The sequence below is a fragment of the Podospora bellae-mahoneyi genome, chromosome 6 (assembly GCF_035222275.1).
Source record: "Podospora bellae-mahoneyi strain CBS 112042 chromosome 6, whole genome shotgun sequence".
In the NCBI taxonomy this organism is placed as follows: domain Eukaryota; kingdom Fungi; phylum Ascomycota; class Sordariomycetes; order Sordariales; family Podosporaceae; genus Podospora; species Podospora bellae-mahoneyi.
The window spans coordinates 3,372,944-3,395,062 of NC_085885.1; the positions used below are offsets into that span (position 1 = coordinate 3,372,944).

At 52.9% G+C, this 22,119-nt stretch overlaps 7 protein-coding genes across 7 annotated transcripts; all 7 read left to right on the plus strand.

The window, feature by feature from the left end:
• Positions 1-28: 28 nt before the first annotated feature.
• QC761_0098270 (uncharacterized protein) lies at positions 29-628 on the plus strand (the record flags this gene model as incomplete). The annotated part of the gene is made up of 2 exons (XM_062873073.1): positions 29-505; positions 560-628. The coding sequence occupies 2 exons, from the start codon at positions 29-31 to the stop codon at positions 626-628; spliced, it is 546 nt and encodes a 181-aa protein (XP_062730030.1).
• A 1,518-nt stretch (positions 629-2,146) lies between these two features.
• Positions 2,147-4,501, plus strand: QC761_608965 (uncharacterized protein; the record flags this gene model as incomplete). The annotated part of the gene is made up of 2 exons (XM_062881312.1): positions 2,147-2,808; positions 2,859-4,501. 2 exons carry the CDS (start codon positions 2,147-2,149, stop codon positions 3,625-3,627), a joined length of 1,431 nt encoding a protein of 476 aa, XP_062730031.1. The 3' UTR covers positions 3,628-4,501.
• Positions 4,502-5,237: 736 nt separating this feature from the next.
• Positions 5,238-5,972, plus strand: QC761_608970 (uncharacterized protein; the record flags this gene model as incomplete). Its single annotated transcript, XM_062881313.1, has 1 exon — positions 5,238-5,972. One exon carries the CDS (start codon positions 5,238-5,240, stop codon positions 5,970-5,972), a length of 735 nt encoding a protein of 244 aa, XP_062730032.1.
• Positions 5,973-7,071: 1,099 nt separating this feature from the next.
• SUA7 (transcription initiation factor IIB) lies at positions 7,072-8,118 on the plus strand (the record flags this gene model as incomplete). Its single annotated transcript, XM_062881314.1, has 1 exon — positions 7,072-8,118. One exon carries the CDS (start codon positions 7,072-7,074, stop codon positions 8,116-8,118), a length of 1,047 nt encoding a protein of 348 aa, XP_062730033.1.
• Positions 8,119-8,909: 791 nt separating this feature from the next.
• Positions 8,910-10,880, plus strand: NPL6 (chromatin structure-remodeling complex subunit RSC7; the record flags this gene model as incomplete). The annotated part of the gene is made up of 3 exons (XM_062881316.1): positions 8,910-9,085; positions 9,283-10,306; positions 10,364-10,880. Exons 1-3 carry the CDS (start codon positions 9,031-9,033, stop codon positions 10,878-10,880), a joined length of 1,596 nt encoding a protein of 531 aa, XP_062730034.1. The 5' UTR covers positions 8,910-9,030.
• A 126-nt stretch (positions 10,881-11,006) lies between these two features.
• On the plus strand, positions 11,007-11,878 carry QC761_608991 (uncharacterized protein; the record flags this gene model as incomplete). The annotated part of the gene is made up of 2 exons (XM_062881315.1): positions 11,007-11,144; positions 11,210-11,878. 2 exons carry the CDS (start codon positions 11,007-11,009, stop codon positions 11,876-11,878), a joined length of 807 nt encoding a protein of 268 aa, XP_062730035.1.
• A 9,157-nt stretch (positions 11,879-21,035) lies between these two features.
• CLG1 (cyclin-like protein) lies at positions 21,036-22,058 on the plus strand (the record flags this gene model as incomplete). The annotated part of the gene is made up of 1 exon (XM_062881317.1): positions 21,036-22,058. One exon carries the CDS (start codon positions 21,036-21,038, stop codon positions 22,056-22,058), a length of 1,023 nt encoding a protein of 340 aa, XP_062730036.1.
• Between the last annotated feature and the right edge of the window lie 61 nt (positions 22,059-22,119).

Sequence of the window (22,119 nt, forward strand, 5' to 3'; positions counted from 1 at the left end):
TTCCCTCATCCATCCTCACAATACTGTGATGGACTTTTCCATCGCATGCGCGCTTTACTTTGCCGCCCGAGGCCAAGGGTCAGTCAGATCAGAGAGTCCAGATCTGGACTCTGAGCCCTCACCTGTTTCGTACACATCGCCCGCGCGCGTCCTGCTTTCTGGCTTCGGCGCTGATGAGCTATTTGGTGGTTACTCGCGCCATGCTGCTGCTTTCCAGCAGGACAGATACACAGGGCTTGTGAAAGAGCTCCTGCGGGACGTAAGCCGCCTGGCCGAGAGAAATCTCGGGAGAGATGATAGAGTCATGGCCCATTGGGGCAAGGAGGTAAGATTTCCGTTTCTGGACGAACGTCTGGTCAAGTGGGCCATCGCAACGCCTGCGTGGCAGAAGTGTGATTTTGAAAGGGAGGAAGAGAAGAGCGGTGTTGAAGCTGCAAAGAGAGTCCTGCGTCTTCTGGCGATGGAGTTGGGCATGGAGGGTGTTGCGAAGGAGAAGAAGCGAGCTGTAAGCTGGCTCGGTCTAGTGCATGATATGAAAGCTTTGCTAATTTGACGGCAGATTCAGTTCGGCTCGAGGACAGCCAAGATGGAGAGCGGCCGTGACAAAGGGACAGCACTCTTGTCCTAGGTTTACTGATGACCAGTGCCATGCAATTGGTGGTAGACATGGACTGTCGGTGATGATACATTACAGATACTTCTGAGTCCGGTCTCGACAGGCGCAAATCTTTTGGGGTTGAGTCTTGTGGTTTCCTCGGAAGCCCTTGCTTTCCTGATTGCGAGTCTGCATCGCTGCATCGTGCACAGTGAAGTCAAAAGGCAAATCTGAGCCAGTCCATGTCTAGTGTTCTTGCTAGGTAACGCCGAAGTTGCGGTTGTTAGAGAAGCGTTTGCATTAACTTGGCAATCAGCTAGCGCGAAATGGGATGGAGTTTTCACTTCTTTTTGTTCCATAAACTGGGAAACAGGAGCCGATGGAGAATGAGATGATGATAAAATGAAGATGGTTGTCCCGAATGTCCAAGCACGCCGCATGTGTTGGCCGTGCCATTGCTGGGTGTATCAGATCGCCGCAAGGGGTCCGGGTCGAGGTGCCGACTTCGTATCACTGTCGCCAGCATCAAAACAGGTTGTCCTCAGCTCCGTGACTCCACGATGAGATAGCCGTGTTTGCGGCTCTGCAGAGAAGAATGTGCAAATTCTCAACTGTTCGGAGGACCGTTGCAGGTCATGGATGGCCCCTGGTTTTCCCCAGGTTAGTGAGGTTGTTCTTCCCCGGCATTTGAGCGTGTGATCAAGTCTGGACTCGCTTCTGCGGTCCGCCCGTTTTCCCCTGCAGCAGCCCGCTGACAGGTTTGGGATAGCCCCGGCTCGCACCGGCCTTGCTGCCTTATTTATCCGTTTAAGCCTCGGCAGGGACCCTGAACCATTCAACGATGGCCTCCATCACATCGACAGGGTTGCATTGAGTCCCGTATTTGGTTGGGGATGAAGAAGCTGAAGGTGTTCCGCTCCTTTTCTCTCCTTGCTGTCCAATTCAATGCGCGCGCCAAGTTGGGAGAGTTTCGTGTGTCTTGTTTTTTGTGTTGTCAGTCTCCTCGTTCCTCATCAGCTCTCGATTGCAAATTGAAGAAGTCGTCTTTGGTGACTGTTCCGCCAATCCACCTTTGCGATTTGGAATCCGCATTTTTAGCGCGACGAAACGAGCACGAAAAGCTGCATCTATTTGCTCGCATGGGCGTTAGGGCACCCCGCCACCTGCTGCTCGTCACCGTTGGGGCTTTTTTCTTTCTGCTGGGTTCGTCACGAGACGTTCCCGGCTGTCAGTTCATATCAACGACCAACCCCCCCCTCCCCTGAGTGGCAGAGACTTCCACGCCGCATCTCAACTACCAACGTTTTGTGCTACTGTCAGAGGAGTGCAGGTTATTTTGATACCTGACCTGGGGAAGACCCAACGTTCGGTGGGATCGAACCGTTGTGTTGGTAACGCCAACTGGTTTCCGAATCGGACGATTGGAATTCACGCGCATGGAATTACGGGACGAGATTTATGTTTGGGTTTTGCTGGGGCGACGACGATCTAGTATGAGGGAACTCGGAACGGTATATTGAAGCATATATATACGAAAGGGCAACAGACACCATGGGCGAGATCAAGGAATCGAGCTTTCAAGGGCCGATCAAGCCACCACTGGCGATGCCCTCTGCGCCGGGAACACCGGGGACACCGGGGACGCCGGGGACGCCATCGACACCTACTGGCACCAATCCGTCACCCGTCCGGCCGAAGCTCTACCGTCGCCAGTCTCGCTTCACGGAAGAGCCCATGACGGAGAGGACGCCTGCTTGCTCAGCGTCGATCCACTCCTTTGATCCCTCCGCCCTTGACGACCCAAACGTCAATACTCTCACACACACAAACACCGTTCAGCAATTCCGCACCGCGAACAGGACCGTCAGTCGAGACCTAAGCCACAGGAGCAGCAACCTCAGACGGGACTTGAACAGCTTCTCCTTTGGAGGAGCACCAGCAAACCCCGTCCTGCAAGAGGAGTCCCCAACAGCAATATCAAGAACGGGGACTCTCGACCCCCCACCGCAACCCCTATCCTCCCCAACTACAGCAGAGATCCCACCACCATCTGGCCCTCTCCCACTACATCGATCAGCAGGCCTATCCCCTGAAGAGAAAAGACGGGTTTGGCTCCGGTTAGCAAACTCGGTATTGCACTCCGCGCCGACGTTGGTGCTGCTGTATATAATGTCCACCTCCATCTCGGCGTTCAGATCGACCGCCAAATTCTCGTATGTTTTTTCTGCCTTCTTCATCCCCCTTGACTTACTAACACAATCAGCTCCCCGGGCATAACCCTCCTCTCAATCCTCTACCTCGACGCAATCCTCAACATCATCACCTGCTTCCGCATCCGCTCCCCCTGGCCAAGATGGCGGTTATCCCTCCGCTTTCTTTTCGGGCTAGGATACATGATCCTCTTTTTCGTGTACATCGGTCTCGGAAATGAGGTTTTCCCGAAGGGGTATACCTACTGGAACGTGCCAGACAAAATGGCTACACCGCTGGTGTATATCTTTCTCTGGTGGTTAGCCGCGTGGGATCTGGCCCACCTGCCGGTGTGCAGACCGGAGCTGTTTAGCTGTGCTAGGAAACGGCAGGGACAGCAGGAAGGGAGGAGACCGAGTGTTGCCTTGTCGGAATTGCACCCTACCAGCTTCCGGGCTAGGGTCCCGAGTAGTGTTGGGGGGGAGAGCGTGGTAAGTTATACCTGGAGGAGGTGGGTGCAACGGACCAGGACGCATAGCACGGGGGGTGTTCACTTTCATGAGATGGGACATAATGATGTGGAGATGGGACCTACCAGGACGAGGACGAGGGAGGGGGATGTCATTGATGAGGGGGAGAGTATTAGTGGGAGGAGGTCGGAGTCGATGAGGACGGGGACCGCGCATAGTGGGGAGGTTACACTAAGGGGGGATGAGGTTGAGAGGAGGAGTGGGGAGAAGGAGAAGGAGGCTGAAGCTGGTGGCGCTGGGAAGAGAGGAGAGGAAGGCGGGCGGCTGGAGGAAAGCCCGAAGACGGTGAGGGCTGCTGATGTTGGGCAATGAGGTTGTTTCTTGTGGGGTGATGCTGGTTGTGGTTGGGTTTTGCTAGGTCTCGGAGCTGGAACGGTGATAAGATCTCGAACTATCATGGCCTGCGGCTTCATCGGACCTGTTGGGGATCTACCATCAAATCAGCCTTCATCAGCCTCCTCAAGAGCGACACAAGGGGTATTTCTTTCGGAGTTGGAACATTTGGCATAGCGTTGTTGTTATTTGTTTGTTGGCTTGGGCAAGCGGCGAGAGTTTGAACGGAAGAGATGAAAGACGATCACGAGGTCAAGAAAGACATGCATTTCATACACGATCATTATCATCATCACGATACCCCCCTTTTTTTTTTATCTCGAACACTTCCTCATTTCCACAAAAAGTATATAAAGTGCATAGCATGTAATTATCATAATAGCCCACTACACCTCTACTTGTAATCATCTAATCCTAGTATAATTTCCACTCCTCTACATAGGTCGAATGAGTAACTCTTGAAACGTTAGCAGCGTGGTACACGAGTATGTTTGCACGTGCAAATGACAGTTTAATAAGTCAATCACGCAGCTTTGGGGCCGGAGATCCTCGTGGTCAGCAGCCATTGGTGTAACATTTGTTCAAGTCTTCAGCCCAGGTCAGAGTTGAGGCTAGCCCACGCCGTCGGCGAGTGTAGATCTTGGTAGAAAATTGGTCTCTTTGTGGATATCTTATCTCATTGGCAAACTGCCGTCTGGGCTGTGAAGTGTGGTTACGCAATTCATCGGTGATAGCAAACGTGAGTTGTTCGGTGGAACCTCGTGTTGAGGGCAGCTCCCAAGCACTTTGGGCTGCGTCTCTTCTTGGCGGTGCACCGCCGCAGGAAGAAGCCCAGGGACGGCGAAAACTTGCCCGGAGTTCGGGCATGACAAGATGATGGCAATACAGAGCTGATGAGGTCAGAGGAGCCGTTCACAAAAACCACTGCGGACTATCGGTCAAAATGCATTTGAGAGCCAGACATTACCCCGCAGGTTGGTGAGGATGACCACCGTTCCTGTTCCTAATGCGGCAGTCAAAGGTGCGTGTAAGCGTGCCAGCAGCGGTCCAATCCAATACGCCTTGGATGTCTTGCTTACATGTGCGAGTTCATCCGCGAGGAAGCTTCGCCATGAAGTTGCAGGATTTGATCTGCTCTCAATGAATTGCCCGAGGACTCTCTCTGGGCGCCGGGTTTGCAGATTAGTTGTTGTTCTGCCTTTTGGTGGTGGTGCTGCGCCTCACAAACCTGTCTGAATAGGAGGCCGTGGTGTAGGACGGGAGGGATCGCCAATAAGCGGACGGGGCCATGCATCGGGACTTCCCAATAGCGAACCGGGGGTTGTAAGTGCTACCTCTCAGCCTGGCGAGTTTGAGACCCAGCATCTGGATGGTACGGGAAATCTGCCGTGCCTCCAATTATAGACAGACCATGCATGTCCTACCCCCTTGCTCGTGGATTGTCCCGATTGACGTCTTTCCTTCCATAGCTGAAGTGCTGTCTGGGTGTATATTATCGTCCGACCTACCCCAGCTCCTGTGAGGTTGTCTGGTTTACTCGCTATGGTGATACCACCTTGGTCCTGGCAGTTTGTGGCCGCTTGAACAAAATGGCCCCTTTTGGTCTTGTTACTACTTCTATACTTGATACCCGTGATGAGAAGACCTCGGATACCACGGATAACGCTGTGATATGGATAGTTGTCTCCATCGTTGCCGGCACTATTGGTGTCGTGACAGCCCTTACTACACTCGTCGTCTGCTACACCAAGCGTCATCAATACAAAAAGGCAAAGGCAAGAGATCCGTATCTGAGCCGCGAAGAGTTCAGCAGGAAGAGAAAGCTGAGCGCAAATGACTTGTTCAAAGAGGAGGAGATTTGGAGGGGGCATATGATCCGCAAGTCTCTCGCCAGCCGGTCAACCAATACCATCGACCAGCAGCCACAGCAGCATCAACCAGAACCGCAACGGCAACAACAACCTCAAAAACTAGAACATGTGCCAGGATCAGACCAGCAGCAGCAACTGCTATCTCCCGCAGCGCTCTCAACAGCAGCGACCATCAATCAGATCGACCAGCAGATTTCCGAGATGGAGCGAAAAGAATCCACGAGGCTGAAGGAAGACTGGAAGAGGTGGGAAGCCCAGGTTCGACATGAACGGTCTGCTTCAGGGGAACAGCATCCAGCCATAGCGGCATCCAACAGTGTACCTATCATCGCTGTCCCTACGCCGCCAAAGCATCGATCCCACAACCGAGTATCGTTCCCAGAGTTGCGCCCAGAGCCGCTGAGGCCCCCGCCAAGAAATCCTGCCCGGTGTCAGCAGAGTAATGGTGGATGAGGGTATAAGCGTAGGAAAGAAGAAAATGGGAAAGAAAACGAAGATGCTGAGATTCATCAAGTATAGCTACAGGCTCCTCTCGAGGCTTCGAGCGCCGCGGCCATTGCAGCCTCACAGAGGTTGCGTGGTAGTCTGCGAGGAATTCTATCAGATGACAGTTGGCTGATGCACAAGCCTCATTTGTGAAGCATGTATGCATATGATAGACAGTGAGAGACCAGCTTGGTGGCTTGAAGTATAGTGCGCCGCGTACCGGCAAAAGAAAGTGCTGGAAGGATCGCGAAGGAGGGAGAACGGAGACGCCAATCCGGTGAATGAGAGCCAATCCAAGAGCAGAAGTCGATAGGACAAATGATGAAAGAGGATTGCATAGATAGTGAAATAAACCAGATTTCATTCACCAAGCTGCATCTGCCAACCTCTGGAGTGAACTGTCGATGGTGAGAGCAACAAGTGTGGCCATCCCTAAGAGTGGAAGACAGCCTTATCAGCTTATCTGGAGCCCGACGATCCGGCAGCCAATGGAAGCGCTCCACCAGCCCCGCCCATAAGGCTGCAAGGTCCGGTTCCGCCTGGTTCTTCAGTCATTGGCTGACTCAGCGATTTCACTTTCATTCACTTGGCGCCATCGCCCCACAGGGACCTGCCTGCCTGTCCGAGGATTTAGCAGCGGCCAACGTCAGTTTCACCGGTCGCCGACTTTCCTTTCAACCACAACTTTCTTGGACGTTGTTCTGGTCAACAGTGTCGTCCACGATCACTTGTTGCACCCTCAAACACCCAAGCATCGCCTTCAAAGTTGAGATATCCCCTCCCTAGCCAAGATCAGCACCGATATCATCGACTGCGCAATCAATCTCGAGTCCGGCCCTCGTTGACCGCACAGTCGGGGCGGCACTCTTCGGGCTTCTCCGTAGAACCGCAAAGTGCTGCTTGCAAACAGCAACCCGGGCTGTTTCCTCATCGCCACTACTTTCAATCAAAGCTACAACTTGCGCGGCTTCTGGCGGTCATTCAACAAACCGCCTCCAACCTTAACAGCCTGACGGATCCTTTTCCCCCGAAGTCATCTATTCTACCTACGACTGCATCAATCAACATGTCGGCCCTTTATCCTCCCCATCCCCCCTCGGCTTCCGGCGAGTACAAGGAGGACTTAAACGCCATCCTCATGTGTGCCGAGTGCAAAGAGTTTCCGCCTAACTTGATCGAGGAATTCTCATCAGGCGACATGGTTTGCGAGTCTTGTGGATTGGTCCTAGGTGAGCGTATTATTGATACGCGCTCTGAGTGGCGGACATTCTCGAATGATGACCAGGGTAACGATGACCCTTCTCGTGTTGGTGACGGTCCCAATTTGATGATCGACGGCGATCAACTGCAAACGACAATCGCTTTCGACGGCAAAGGTGCAAAGAACCTGTCCCATCTTCAAAATAAGATGACGAACGACAAGGGCTCCAAGCAACTGCTCAATGCGTATCGGGATATTCAAAGCTTTACCGACAGCATCAACACGGGTACCCAAGTTGCAAATGCTGCGAAGCACATTTACAAGTTGGTCGACGATGCCAAGGCCCTCAAGGGTAAATCGCAAGAAGCGATTATCGCCGGATGCATCTTCATCGCCTGTCGACAAGCGAATGCTGACCGTACTTTCCGTGAGATTTATCGCCTCACCAAGGTCTCCAAGAAGGAAATTGGCCGCGTCTTCAAGCAGCTTGAAACCTTCCTGCAGAAGGCCGGCGGTGCCGATGACATTACCAAGGCTGGGCCATTCAACCAGACCTACCAGGCCAAGGCCTCTACTACTGCTGTCGGGCTGTGCGCTCGCTATTGCAGCAACATGGGTTTCCGCAACCCGGTCAGGGTGGAGGATGTCGCGAGACGTCTTGCCAAGAAGTCGCAACAGGTGGCTGACCTCGCTGGTCGTTCTCCCTTGTCGGTTGCGGCTGCGTGCATCTACATGGCCTCGCATTTGGTTGGAGAACCCAAGGCCTCCAAGGAAATCGCTAGTGTGGCTGGCGTCAGTGATGGTACGGTGAAGACGGCTTATCGCTACCTTTACCAGGCAAAGGATGCTCTCCTTACCAAGGAGGAATTTCCAGACGACATGCCTGATGCTTCCAAGCTCCCGGCCAACTAGGAGAAAGTCGGCTCAAAGGAGGCTCTGGCGATTTAACCAGCGTCATTACCACCGCCATTTCGTTCGTGGAGATCCGAATTGATCTCAAGAAGTCGATATTTTAGGATCAACCAGTTGCGGATCGATACATGGCACACTACGTCTTATTCTTCCTCCGAACCAATACCGTGGTAAAAGCGGTGCCACATATCCGAGGAAGCCTGGATCAGACATCAATCTTCAGGAGCGGTGCTCAGTTCACAAAGGCCGAGAGGCCTGGACTCTTCTGGCGCATTTGCACGCCCACAGCACTTTTCGCCATCAATCGGCGTTCTCTCCATTTGCCCTCTCCTCACTTTTTATTAATGTGCATCAACAGTGGCACATGGCGTTCAGGATGGAGGCTGGTTAGTATGCCCGAGTTTAGCGGCATCAAGATAACGGGAGATAGCTTGGTCAAACAGAACGCAGTTAGGATGCTTCTCTTTAATGACTCTCTGGAAATGTGCGCTATGCTGTTTTGTTTTGCTGTTGTGGAAGTAAAGTTATCATGTCTTTTCACTTTTCATTGCATTTATAGAGTAATAGTCTCACGATACCACACAGATTTATTTTTATTGATTGTTTATCTATCAATCCAATCCTCCCAACGTGCTATGTGCTGTTGAGATTTCTCTTAACAGTGTAAAGTTGCACGGTGTGGACGGTGCCAAGAAGTGACAGCTGCCAAGCCCATTGGGACCCACATGGTCCCAGCGACAAATGGCAAGGTCCAAAATCCAAGCTGGCCGTGTCAATCGCGTCTTCCACAAGCAGCCGCCTCCCTCGTTATCATATCTGGGTGTCGCAACTTTTCCCAGGACTGCACCGTTTAAAGAGCAAGTCAGCACCGAGGAGCAAACAATCATCCAGATCGCCCCAATAGACGTCAACATGCCCTCTCGGCGATCCGGTCGTGCTGCGGCCAAACGCGCTCAGCAAGCGCTTGGTAAGTAATTCACTTCAACAAAGTCGCACTCCAAAGCTCCTTCTCTCTTCCAGTCACAGTCTCGGTCCCAATCCCAGTCCCAGTCCAAACTAGGCGCATCCGATCCCCACCACCACATTGTGGCATACCTTTATCCTGCACTCTAGACACTGCCTTTGACCATCAGGTTGCTAACCAGCAATCTACCATGCCTACAGAAAGCACCCCCAAGAATTTCGAGGGACTCGACGACGAAGACGAGCCCATGCCCGATGTCGATGCCGATGTCGAGGCCGACGAGGATGTTGAACCCCCGCAAGATGCAGAAGAGGAGGGTGACAAGGACGAAGACTCTGTTGCCGAAGAGGAAGAGGAGGTAGCCCAAGAGGAAGAGGAAGAGAAGTCGCCCTCACCCCCACCCGAGCCCGTCATCCGCCGCCGTCGTCTCGGCAGGCCCCCGAAGAATCGCCCGCCTGACTGGGACCAGCTTCCCATTGAGCGCCCCAATGCCGACTCGGATACTCCCCGTCGCCGTGGCAGAGGGGGTTGGCGAGGCCGTGGTGGACGCAAAGGCCAATACTCGGCACCCACAACACAGTCGATCGATAAAGACGGTACTGTCTTGGATATCGTCAACGACGAGGTCGACCTTCCCGAGGATCCTGAGGGTGAGAAGAAGGTGGACAAACTGGGCAACCTTCAGGATGGTCGTGAATACCGTTGCCGCACCTTCACCGTTGCCGGCCGCGGCGATCGTCTCTACATGCTCTCCACCGAGCCTGCCAGATGTGTCGGTTTCCGCGATTCTTACTTGTTCTTCACCAAGCACAAGAAGCTCTTCAAAATTATCGTTAATGACGAGGAGAAGCGCGACATGATCGAACGCGATATCATCCCACATTCCTACAAAGGTCGCAGCATAGGAATCGTGACAGCGAGGTCCGTGTTCCGCGAATTCGGCGCTTTGATCATTGTCGGCGGACGGAGAATCATCGACGACTACAACGTCGCGGCAGTTCGTGAGGATGGGGCTGTTGAGGGCGAGTTGGCTGATCCTAACGACATTTACGACCCTTCGCAGCCTTACAACAAAAACCAATACGTTGCCTGGCATGGCGCCAGCGCGGTGTACCACTCCAATGCACCTACTGTTCCGCAGCAAAACGCCAAGGTCGACACGAAGAAACGTAGAGTGGCCGTCAACGACATGAATTGGCAACTTGAGCACGCCCGTGAGGCGAGGTATGTATACTCGCTTACCCGACACCTGTCTCCCGCCCGCAACTGACACCTGAACAGCCAATACAACAGCATCCTGACCGATATGCGCCGCCAGAATGTCAAGGGGGTTTACAACGTCATGACCAACTTGATGCACTATCCCCGCATCTCCCAGCCAACCCACGCCAGAATCGAACAGGTTCTCGACAGCGGCAAAGGCGAGGACGCCGAAGAGAGCAGCACATTTCCTCCGCTTGAGCCGTCCATCTCTCGGAACTTTCTGGTCATGGATACCTACATGGAGACGCCCCCTGCCGGCATCTCGCCAGCCGCCTACGAAGTGCCATTCCGCACGTCCCCTGCTGACTACGAAGCTTCAGCAGCTGCCGACCCTCTAGCACCATTTCGAGGACTTTCGGTTATATCTGAGGACATCATTGCCGAGTTGCCCCCGGATTGCCGGGCTGCTTTCGACAAGGCCAGACAAGAAGAGGTCGACTGGTTTAACAAGTGGGGCGATGAAGCCAAGAATACTTCAAGACGTGAGCCAATTGTGGACAAGGCCATTGTGCCGTATCCTGTGATGATGCATTAATTCATGTTTGGAGGAAGTTTTTGTAACTAATCTTTTGTATTTTTTTCCTTTCTTTTTTAGTTCTGGGCTCTGGGTTTAATACTTTGATTTCTGCGTCTGACTTTGTTGGTCTGCACGAAAGGGAACATGGCCCCGGTATTTTTGCCAGTTTGGAGCAGCCTATTTCTGCTGAGGGCGCCCCGTGGGCTGGGACACTTTGGCCTCGTCCGCAGGCTCATTATCAGGCTGCTCCCGCCGCAGGGTTCACGGATCAGGAGTGGGCGGGTTTGGGGGATCATGGGAGAGCGCAGTTCAGCGTTTAGGAAAGAGCTGTGCCCTTTGGTCCCCAGGCCGTACCTTTCGAGAACATCAACATTGCACCCCAAGGCTTTCCTGTCGAGAACACCGATAACGCCACCGAGACGAAGCCACCGGCCAAGAGGAAGCGTCAGCGAACCAAGAAGGATGCTGTTCCCGAGCCTCCTGCAGTTCGTGGTGACTTGTTTCTCGATGTCGCCAGCGGCCTGGTTCCAGTTTCTGCTGGGTCAAAGAGGCGAAGGGACCGTCCTGCTGTTTCGGCTCGCAGTGTTGTCCCTAATGCTCAATCTACCCCCGGCCTGCCTCTGCTTTCGCCTGCTCCTGCCAAACACTATGGTGCTGGGGTCTTGAACGGTCACGACACGGTATCAAGCATGATAGGGGCCCGGTTTGCGTCTGAAGCACAGTCTATTGCTCAGTCTGTTCCCGACTTGCCGGTGCTTGCGCCTGCGCCGCCCAACAACCATGGCCATGGTCTTTTGAACGGCCACGACACGGTATCGAGCATGCTTGGGGCTCAGTTTGCAGCTGAAGCAGCGCCTGCTGTTCCGGCGCCGTCGTCCAATGTTGCAGCCGGGTTCCTGAACGGTCACGACACTGTGTCTAGCATGATCGCGGCTCAGATTCACTCTGGGGTGACGCCTACTCCGTTGCCGGATTTGGCTGCTACTATGCGGCCGAGCCCGAGGAAGAGGCGTTAAGTTCAGGTCCTAGGGTCTTTGTATGTACTATCACGGGATTTGCGTGGCGTTGTCGGGTTTGGTTTTCTAATTTCTGTTTTTCATTTCCGCCAGGTTCTTTTTTTGATTTTCAGGGTGGCCTCTAGTCAGAAGAGTTTGGTATTTTCTTTCTGATTTGGGACTACAAGAAGGTATTTACTTGGGGAAAGAAGAACTATGGGCGTTGTATCGGGAGGGACTTATTGTTTGGGAAATGCGGAAAAGAAAATGGAGGAGAGGAAAATTTGTTGGCTTATGTTGGAGTCTCTCTCCCATATTTGGGCTCCCTGTGTGGTTGTGAGTGGAATGATGAGTACAACGCATGATAAAGGGAGGGCTACAGGGAGATGTGTGGACTTGTGGATGGGAGGAAATGGATAGGCAGGGGGGATTTAGATGGGGAATGGATGTTGTGCTAGTGTATGTGGGTGTTGCCCTGGGATCAATTTCTGTGACGACTTTGTGAGGGATATGTATGGTCAAGGATTATACTGATGATAGACTTGAGAGACGCTCTCTGTCAAAAGAGTAAATGTTGATTCTGACCCCCAGCAGCTGTTTGACTTGCCATGTGGCGTATGCAGTACAAAATACTGAGATGTCTAGACGTTTTGGAAGAGCAGATACGGAGAAGGAGCAAGATTGTAGGGGTGAGTTTATGGAATATGACAGATCTGATGTATACAGAGATGGAGGAAGCAGCAGATCATGTATTCTGTCTTGTCCCTCCGATTGTTACCCTTCTATCGTATTCAGTAAGGTGGCAAAACTGTAAAGCATGTATGTAACTGTGCAGGATTGGGACCTGTCCACCTCCATCAACTAGGTGCCTTGATCATTTGAGGGCCTTCCACCGTTTCGAAGCTCCGAGATTCTGCGACTGGTAAGGGGGTCCCAGTCTCCAGACACTGATCACCATAAATATGCCAGAACTGTCGACTACGACACCGGCAGGGTACTCCCGCACAAGGAATTCTGGACCGAATGGTCGATAAAGGGGTTTCCAAGAGTTCTTCTGGCGGCTGCCAAAATACGAATCATGCATCTCTGCCCAAGGCTTGCAGCTAGGTTGGTCTTTTGACGCGGGAGGATGGCATCCAATGGCCTAGAGGGCTCGATCGAGATCTTGCATTATCTGCCGGTTTTCCCCCATGCCCATTCATTTAGATGGTCTGTCCCCTCATCCACGGGCTTGCCTACCCTCTGCTGTCTACCTACTGGGCCCTGTAAGTCCTTTGTGCAACAGCAAAAGTGCATGCGATGGATGTAATTTGTTGCCGATTTGAAGAGAGCGTGGCTCCAATCCCTTTGTGGCGGGATATGTCTTATCTCTGAGGCTCATCAGGGTAACGTTGTGAAGCCGTTGGAGGGTGCGGCCTGGAAATGTGTGTCCCTGCCATAGGCAGAGACTAAATCCTCAGGCACGGAAAGTGAAGCAAGCGTGAGGGAGCTTCGAGATGTTGATTCTAAGGAACCTCACCATGCCATGGACAGAACAACTGGCACTGTCAAAAAGTCAAGGCAAGAGAGGATAGTATCCTGAACCACATATCAAAAGATAGTTACGAGGCCTTGAAAGATAGTTAAGAGGCCTTAAAAGATTTAAAAAGCCTATTCTTTATCTAAACAGGTATAAGGTAAGTTGAGAGTTATTATACCTATTTATTATTGACCTGCAGTACCGGTTATCTTATCCACGACGTGCCTACCTACCCAGAAGCTACAGACAAACAAGTCTTCAAGACTGATTTGCATGTTGAAATTGAACGGATTGGATATGAAGTGCTTGTCACATGTCCGTCATACAAGCATTTGTTCTAGAGGGTGCGTGCGTGTCTTGACGACAGTCGTCTCGGCTACTGCAGGAGTTGATGCCTCAAGTTGCAGCTCTGATGCTCGGGATGCTTTGGGTTTATGCCATGCAGGTGGTGGTGCTTGCAGCGGAAATTCGTCTGCTGTGTCAACACCTCAGTGAGAGACTAACATTATGTGAGCCTTTATGCGGCATAAATCCAAGATTGGGTACCATCTCCGTACATATGATGGGTTATGATGAGGTCCTTCTACGTTGGGGCTATATGTCGGCCTGGACATGTACCGACTCCGAACATTTGCATGGAGGAGAACTTCCAGCGTCTCTGATGGGAAAGCCGAAGTGGTCAATCCTGCAAAACGGTTTGAAAGGAAAGAAGGGTAGCAATCCCGAGCCTGATTTCCGTGTGTTGTGCCACTCCTCTCATGACGAGGCCAGGCACCGTACAGCATACAGACAGAGTACCACTGTCATATCCGCTGTGGCTGCTTGCTGCCTGTCAATATTGACGTCTCCCTCAGTCTGTCTGTCTCCCGACCTCTCCAGCTTTCCTCCGGCGAAAATACGGACACGGGGTAAAAGACAACCCTACTGCATCTGGTAGGCCGCAAGGCACTGCTGCGCAAGAAAAAGATCGCTCCCTCTCCTGTTGCACCTCCCCACTCACACCTCAACAGCTAAACCCACACATCGAACTTGAACTCTTCACGATCGTTCAAACCTGCCTCACGTAACGTGGAGAATTCGCCACCTGTGAAACCAACCCTACCTTACTCTTTCTGAACGGACGAATAGCTCCTGACCTGGTTGGTATGTGCATGATGCAATGCACGTCTGCAGTCACCTCTCGTGTGAACACTCGCTTAAAAAAAAGAAAAAGTTCTTACCGCATCATCGTGAGACTTGTTCAAAGTTTCTTTCCTCATCAACTTTGCCCAAGCGCTGCGCTCAATAACTTTTCCAACTCCTTAGGGATACCGCCGGATGTGACCTTGAAGGTGAACGGTGGCCGTGGCGGGGAAGCCCGATTTTGTGTTGGCGCGGGGGAAAGCTGTAGGAAAGCCGGAATATCTGCATAGTGTCAGTCTAATATGATCAGACTTGCAGAGTAGCACTGGGAAACGACAGTCGCCCCCCCCTCTCACCCCCGGATAAGTGATGAACTTGTTATATTTTCCACCGTTGACGCCGAACCCCGCGCTTGTCTTCTAGAGAGAAAAGAGGTGGGATGTTTTTGTCCAGTTGTCCAAAGACGAAGTGGGCTGGTTTGATGGTTGGCTGTGACAGCTCTCGCTGTCTTGCAGATTTCCGGGCCGGCCGTTTCGATTCTCTTTTCTTCTTCCCTTCACATGATCTCTCTTGTTGGGAATGGTTCAGTCAGTTTTGTCTTCCATTCATCCACGATCTGCGTCATCAACCACCCATCATGAACCTCTCAAAAGACCCTGATGATCCAGATCAACACCGCCACAGCTGGCCGTGTCCTCGTCATCAACAAGGAAAGACCCTGAACAAAAACTGAAAATAAATAAAATAAAATAAAATCCTCGATCTGAAAAAAAAGAAGGGGTCCAGCATGGACGATGCCGACTCTGTCCCAATCCACAATTAGAACATCCAGAACAAATCGACACTTCTCTTTTCCAATGGAGTATTGCCATTCGATCTTCCAGCCAAGCTCAAGAAAGCAAGCTCTTCCTGCCCTGTTGCTTCCCCTCATCTGTCATACCCTTCCCAAAGCGGGAAAAAACGATGAATAATACGACTGCGGTAATTTTTGCTTTTTGATGCTCGTCTTTCGCGGATATTTTTTCTTAGGGGACTGTTACGGAAGAAAAAACCCCACGAACAAGCCCCACCCCAGAACAACTGTTACGCTAGGAGGCTAGCTAGCTATCAGACGGTCTTGGCCTCTGTCTTGTTTTCTTTCTTTCCTTCTCGCTTTTTTTGCATTGGGGGTTACAGCAAACTCCACCTCTCCTCACTTGCCCCTCTCTCCGCGCACGGGGCAGTTTTGCTGCCCAACTCCGATTCTAGCCATACACAGACGCCGGAGCCCGAGGGAATGCAGCGTTAAGCTGAAAGCCTGTCGAGGGGACGAACGGAGACGACGACGGCACCAGCTCGCGGTAGATGCCAGAGGCCAGCTTTTGCAAAACAAGGAGATGGTGGTGTCCCTCAGCGTGAGACAGGGCGGAGACCACTCGGACGTAACAGGGAGCCCAGATCGGCCGTCCGGCACGGTGGACGCCGGCCGGTGGTGGGCTAGGAGAATAGATCGGATCTGACTTTTGTATTATTGGTTGCTGCTGAAAATGTGCGCTACCTACCCCTCCCGCCCCTCGTCTGTTCACCATCTAGCAGGAATGGCAGATGAATTCATGATGCTCTCGGTATGTTCGTAATCGAGTGTACGTCTGTACATGACGAGGCATCGCGGATAGGTCGGGGGTACAAAAAAAAAACGGTTAACGGTATTTGGTGGCCGGTAACCGACGGTTGGGAAAGCCGGCCTCGCCCAACAAAGTGACCTGACCTTGCTCACTGCTCAGAAAAAACAGCATGACGATTCCTTCTAGGCAACTGAACCAGCCTATGAACAGCTGACGACTCACGACTCGTTGGATTTTCAACGTCAGCAAAGCCCTACCGAAAAAAGTTTGATTTGGTGGCCATGCACCTCCGCCGTTGTCGGCTTCACTTTGAGGTTTGCCGGTTTCTGAATCGTTGATAGGTAGACGTCTTCAATGACTGGCCCGCCGAGGCAGAGTCGATCCCCCACCCAGTGCTGTGATTGCAATTCGACCACAATTGTACATGCAGACCTGGGAAGCGCTGGATTAGGGAAATCGTTCTGCAGGAGAAGGCATCAAATGCTGCCGGAGCGAATGAAAACCTCCGAACCGGCCCCAGTGCCTTGCGTCTCGACCACACCATCACCGGCTCTGCAGCTTGTGCATTTCTACCAGCTTGGAAGCTCTCTGTTGCTGTTCTTCTTCGACGTGGTTCTGGCCTCAGTTGAATGCATCCAACCGAGGAAAGGTGACGCAGTGGGGAAGGTTGGAGAATCCCCCCTCGAGGCGTTCCATGCACGGCGATGAAAAGAGGTAGACGATAAGAATGGGCTTGCCACACCGCCTACTAAAGCATGCGAGTGCTGCCAATGTGGAGTTTTCTATGCCAGCCTGCTTCCGACATGCACAGCAGTGGCTATCATTAATCAGCACCTTGGGGGAGCGGAAGCCGGCGAGACTGGTCGTGAGGTCACTGCTGTGGTTCAGCTCCCACAAGGTGACCCCGAAGAAGAAGCTGGGTGGGTGACCGAGTGTGGTGGTGGTCCGGCTGAGAAAGACGTCACTGTGTTAAGGGTCATAGCCATAATTTGGCCCCTTCGTCAACCACGTGAGGGAAGGCCGGCTTGTAAAACTTGCCCTGCCTGCCATCTATCTCCTGTGATCAGGGTTCGAGTTCTGACACATATCTGCAGGAGGTAGACATGCGGCAAAGCGTCCCGTACTCGAGCATGCGGAACAACGCTGGCAATGCGGCCGATATAGCAATTGTGCGGCATGGAAGCCAGTTTGCCGGACCTGCTGACAAGAGATGTTTCGCCCAGAGGTTGCAGAAAAGCAAAAGCAAAGCTTCTGCTGTGGCTACTGAGACTGCCGAGAGGATTTCGTTAGTTGCGGCTCTATCCACCGTGTACGCCATGCAAACTCGATAAATATCCTCGAAAGAGGGGTCCTCCGTTTTGCCGTTCGATGCTTTCAAGCGCTGGATGTTCATCTCCATGGGGTAGGAGGCCATGTAATTACCGTTCTCGTGGTTGGCCCAGCCCTTCGGTTGGCTGTTGAAACTCGGCGGGGGGGAAGAGGAGGCCGCTGAAGGGAGCTTCACAAGATGTCGCGCAAAAAGCGTGTCATTGAAAAACAGACAGCGGTTGATCCGACCAGTCATGCGAGGATACCCCCGATCCGAGAATCCCCACCTTTCTTCAACAAAAATGTTTGCTGTTGTTGCAGTAAGCGCACAGTGTTGCATTTCGATAACACACTGAAGGTATGCTGAAAGCTTTGGCAATCGTATGCTATGTCAAGTCTTGTGATGACGGACTGCCATGGTTGTAGCCTTCTGGTTGACTCTTCCACCTTCGAATTTGATCGACTCACGCTCTTCTGACATGGAAAAGATCTGGTGGTTGGGTGTCATTGTTCAGCTCCCCGAGCCATGGAACAGGCGAAAGAGACAACTGGATAGGGTGGATGGAGTGGTCTCCCGGCAGCACGGTCCCATTGGCCTCGCGCCGCGACAAGCCAGGTTTTGACCGCTTCGTCCAGATCTCTAGGCCGGCACCAGTGGGGTATTCGTAGCCTCCTCGAGAAACGCAGAAACCACTGAGTGTTGTTTCCCCTGAATTGTCCTTTCCTGACTCGCGTCTCCGAAATATTATTACCAGAGACAAAGACCGGGCTTCAGGGTCCAGTGCCTGTACCTGAACCCGAACGCAAAAGAGCTGCCGATATCATCGTGTTGTTTGTTATTCAAGGCCAAGAAGTTGCGCGCATTTTTGACCGTCCCGAGATGAAGGTTAGCAAACCCCCCATTCCAAGACGGGTTTGGTCGGTCCGTGGGCAATTTTCAAATTTGGCAGCACAGTTGGAGGGCCAGTTTTCCGGGTCCTGAAGGATGCTGGACGGGGGTACGTACCGGCCATGTTGTATCGGCCGTTGGAAACTGTCGCTTGTAGCGGTGTTTGTTTTTCATGAGAGTTTCAGGCTTTCAACTTGCTGGTACTGGCGTCGAGAACGCTTCGAGTCTTCAAAGTCTACTGATCTTCAAGCACAAGACGGTGGATTGTTGACAGATGGCACTGATGACAAGTTGGAGTTGGCTTGGGGCTGATGCTGGCTAGCCACCATCTCGGGCTGTGAACGGTGAACCGAAGAGAAGGACTCATGAATCTGGAGGTTGAAGCGCCGCTTTCAATCAGGAACAAATTTGGAGGACTGGACGGGATGTTCACATGGGAAATGGAAGGCTTGCGTTGTTCGAGCCCTTCTCCTCATCCGATATTGCACTTCTATTATTGATGTACCCGTGGCCCTGAGACAGGGACATTGGTACTTTGGGAAACCGGCCCCTCTGGTAATTGTGGAAATTATCTGGGCCACGCGGTCATGATCGATGAGGCTGGGGCTGCACCCCGAGGGAGTCGCAGTAGAAATCTCATCCCACGCTGATGTGGGACCAAGAGTTGCACTGTTGTTTGCCTAGCAGTTTTGGGTGAGGTTTCGCGCTGCCACTGTTTCCTCTCTAATGACGGGGGCTGGATCTCGAAGACCACACAATTTCAAGAGGCTCGTGTTTGCTTCATGACAAAGCTCTCTCTTACGAGTCAATCAAGCAGAGGGCATCAGGGCATTAGCACGGCTAGCTCCTGACGACCCGGCTGCCTGGATGATCGATTTATTTCTCCTTCTGTACAAAAGACCACTTCTGGGAATCTGGAATTTGGACAAATTGGTGCGAGGGCTCTTGACCAACCCTGAGTGGGGGAACAAGACAAGAGATGGCTGGTGCTCGTGTTCCACGCCCCTTCGATGGTCCGTTACCCAGCCCTTGCTCCCTGTTTTGGTGTACCCGTGGCGTGCCGAACGGGGCGGGTCCTGGTTGAGAAACGAGAAACGGTGAGTGGATGTTGACGACAAATTGCCACCCTGGGGATGGCGGTTGTCGTGCACGATTGGCAAGCCCTGATCATTTCCGTCATACCGTGCAGCAGACCAGCAGCAGAGAGTCGCACCAGTTTCCGATGCACACTCCCCCCAGCCAAAAAAACGCCTCTCAGCACACCGCAGCGCCTTCCAGGTTGTGAGTGGGCGCGAGGATTCGCAGGAGCAGCATGACCACGGCGGCCACGGATGGTGATGGGAGTGACGGGAAGTGAATCAAGCGCTCATTGTCAACCTGGCGCCAAGGACCCGCGTCTGCTGACGATGGATAGTTGTTAGCAATAGCAGGTGTCTGCTATTGTCCATTGTCTATGACTTCTCGTCAATAAGGTTGCTGATAGGGTTGTAGAGGCACAGAATCATGGAATCATCAGGAGAATTGGGTCGTGACCAATGACAGGAATGATTTTGGAGAAGTGACTTCTTTACTCCAAGCCTGCGCCCAGGCCACCCGGCGGTGGGTCACTAACAGAAGTCTTCCTCGCCCCATCAGCCAGCCAGCGTGCTCCCAGTGAACCCACCCGCTGCTCCGCTTCGCTAGCTCCCAAATCCCAGCGGCATCACTCGGCCCAGCACTCTTTTTTTTTTCTCCCCTTCTATCTCAGGTCTCTCCTCCCCCTTCTCACCTCCCCCAACACCACGCCGTGCTCTCCTCCATTCCCCCCCTCGACCATCGCAGAATCCGCCAAGCATCGACCGACCGACCGACGAACGACCAAATTCAGTTTTGTGTTGTTCTTTGTTGTTGTCACGACAGGATTCGGGTGCTGTTGGCCTTCGTTGTCTCGAACGGAATACGGGAAAACAGCGCCTCCTCAGCGAGCGGTTTTTTCGGCCTTGGGTGTGTGTGTGTTGTTGTTTCGCCCACCAACACAACATCAACTCTTTTGGAGGATACCCGTCACTTCAACACCAGTGCGGATCGCGTGGTGCCATCACTTTTTTCCTTTAGGTCAGTACCTTGTTCTTTAAGACGTTGGTCGCCGGACCCTCGCTGTCGGAAGAGGCGTCTTGAGTTTCGACCAACGACCACCACCACGCGCCCTGTCCGCCCATCCTCTCTTGTTTTGGTCTCCTGTTCTCAACGTTGACCTCGGCCACCCGCACCGGGCCGTGGTGTCATCAGCACACGCCACCGATCTACCACCCATTTGCCCGCTGCCTGGGAACAAAACTCTTCTCGAGAGGACCCGGAAACGTGTTTCGCCTTTGCCAGTTGCTGCTTTTTTTTTGTGCTGGGGGTGTCGGACTGACCTTTTAATTCGACGCAGTGCTTCGACATTCCCTTTTCCTTTTGATCCTAGCCTTTTCCACGTTTCGACAGGCTTTCATTATAGCCTTTGCTTGCCATTGCGAATTCGCAAGGCAACCAAGTCGCTGATCGACACCAACTCATCACTGTAGAGGATAAGACCTACACTCTATGGCTCAGAAAGCTCAGTAGATCTCGATCGCACCTCTCCCTTCGAGATCACCTACGACACTTCGTGCTCTGGAAATAGAGCGCCTAGCCCGCCTTAGTCCAGCTGCTCGAGGCAGTTCGCCAACTCAGATCTACACTCTCCACCCTCCGATCTTGACTCATTCCATCAACATGCCTGGAGGCGTTTGCGCTGTTCTCGACTACGATGTCGAGCTCATGGCCGACTATGTTTCCGAGATGGCCACCCGCGTGGTGATGCCACGGAACACGGTGAACCCGGCTTTCCGGAAGTACGTCTCGGGGATACTGTCTTCGACTCGTCTTCCCCGGACTACCATTCTGCTCGGTCTCAACTACCTCGCCAAGCGCATCAACATGATGCCCGCTGGTGCAGTCCAGAACGAGGGCGAGATTTGGGGTCTCCTGACCATCGCTCTTCTACTCGGAAGCAAGTTTCTTGATGACAACACTTTCCAGAACAAGTCTTGGTCGGAGGTCAGTGGCATCCCAGTTCGCGATTTGAACACTCTGGAATACGAGTGGTTGGCTGCCATCGGCTGGGTTCTCTACGTCAATCTGGACGAGAGCAAAGACTACAATGCCTGGCTCGACAATTGGACCGAGTGGAAGGAGACCAAGAAGCGCCAGCAGCACCAGGCCAGCCGCGAACGTCTTGCTGCTCTCGTCACCCCCATCGATACCGACGTTTCCCGTGCCCGCAACCAGCACGTGTACTCCTCTTGGCATCAGCAGCAAGTTGCCGAGTATGAGCGCCTGTCGAGCATGAAGCGTGGCCAGGCTACCCCTCCGGCCTACAGACACGAGCAAGCCTCGTGGGGTTATATGGCGTGGCCTCAGCCTACTGCTCCTTTGACGCCTCCCGATTCTGGCTACGGCACTCCCGAGTATACCAACTCGGCTACGTCTTGCAACTCGCACTACGCTGAGTGGTTTGACCGCGCCATTGTCGGTGGCTCCAACACCTCGAGGCACTATCAGCAACCCGCACCCGCTTACAGCGGATATCGCCACGCTGGGCAGAACACCCGCAATGCCGGCAATTATGGCGGCTTTTACAGCCACAACATTTGGGAACACCCCGGCCCTGACTGCACCTGCAGCAGCTGCGTTTCGGTTCACAAGCAGCCCTCCTATTTCTTCGCTCACAGCTATGGCCAGCCTGTCGCTGGCTAAGCGATTGTATTCACACCCCCAATGCGCACATGAGCGAGCGCATGAAGTCAGGCTGGTGATG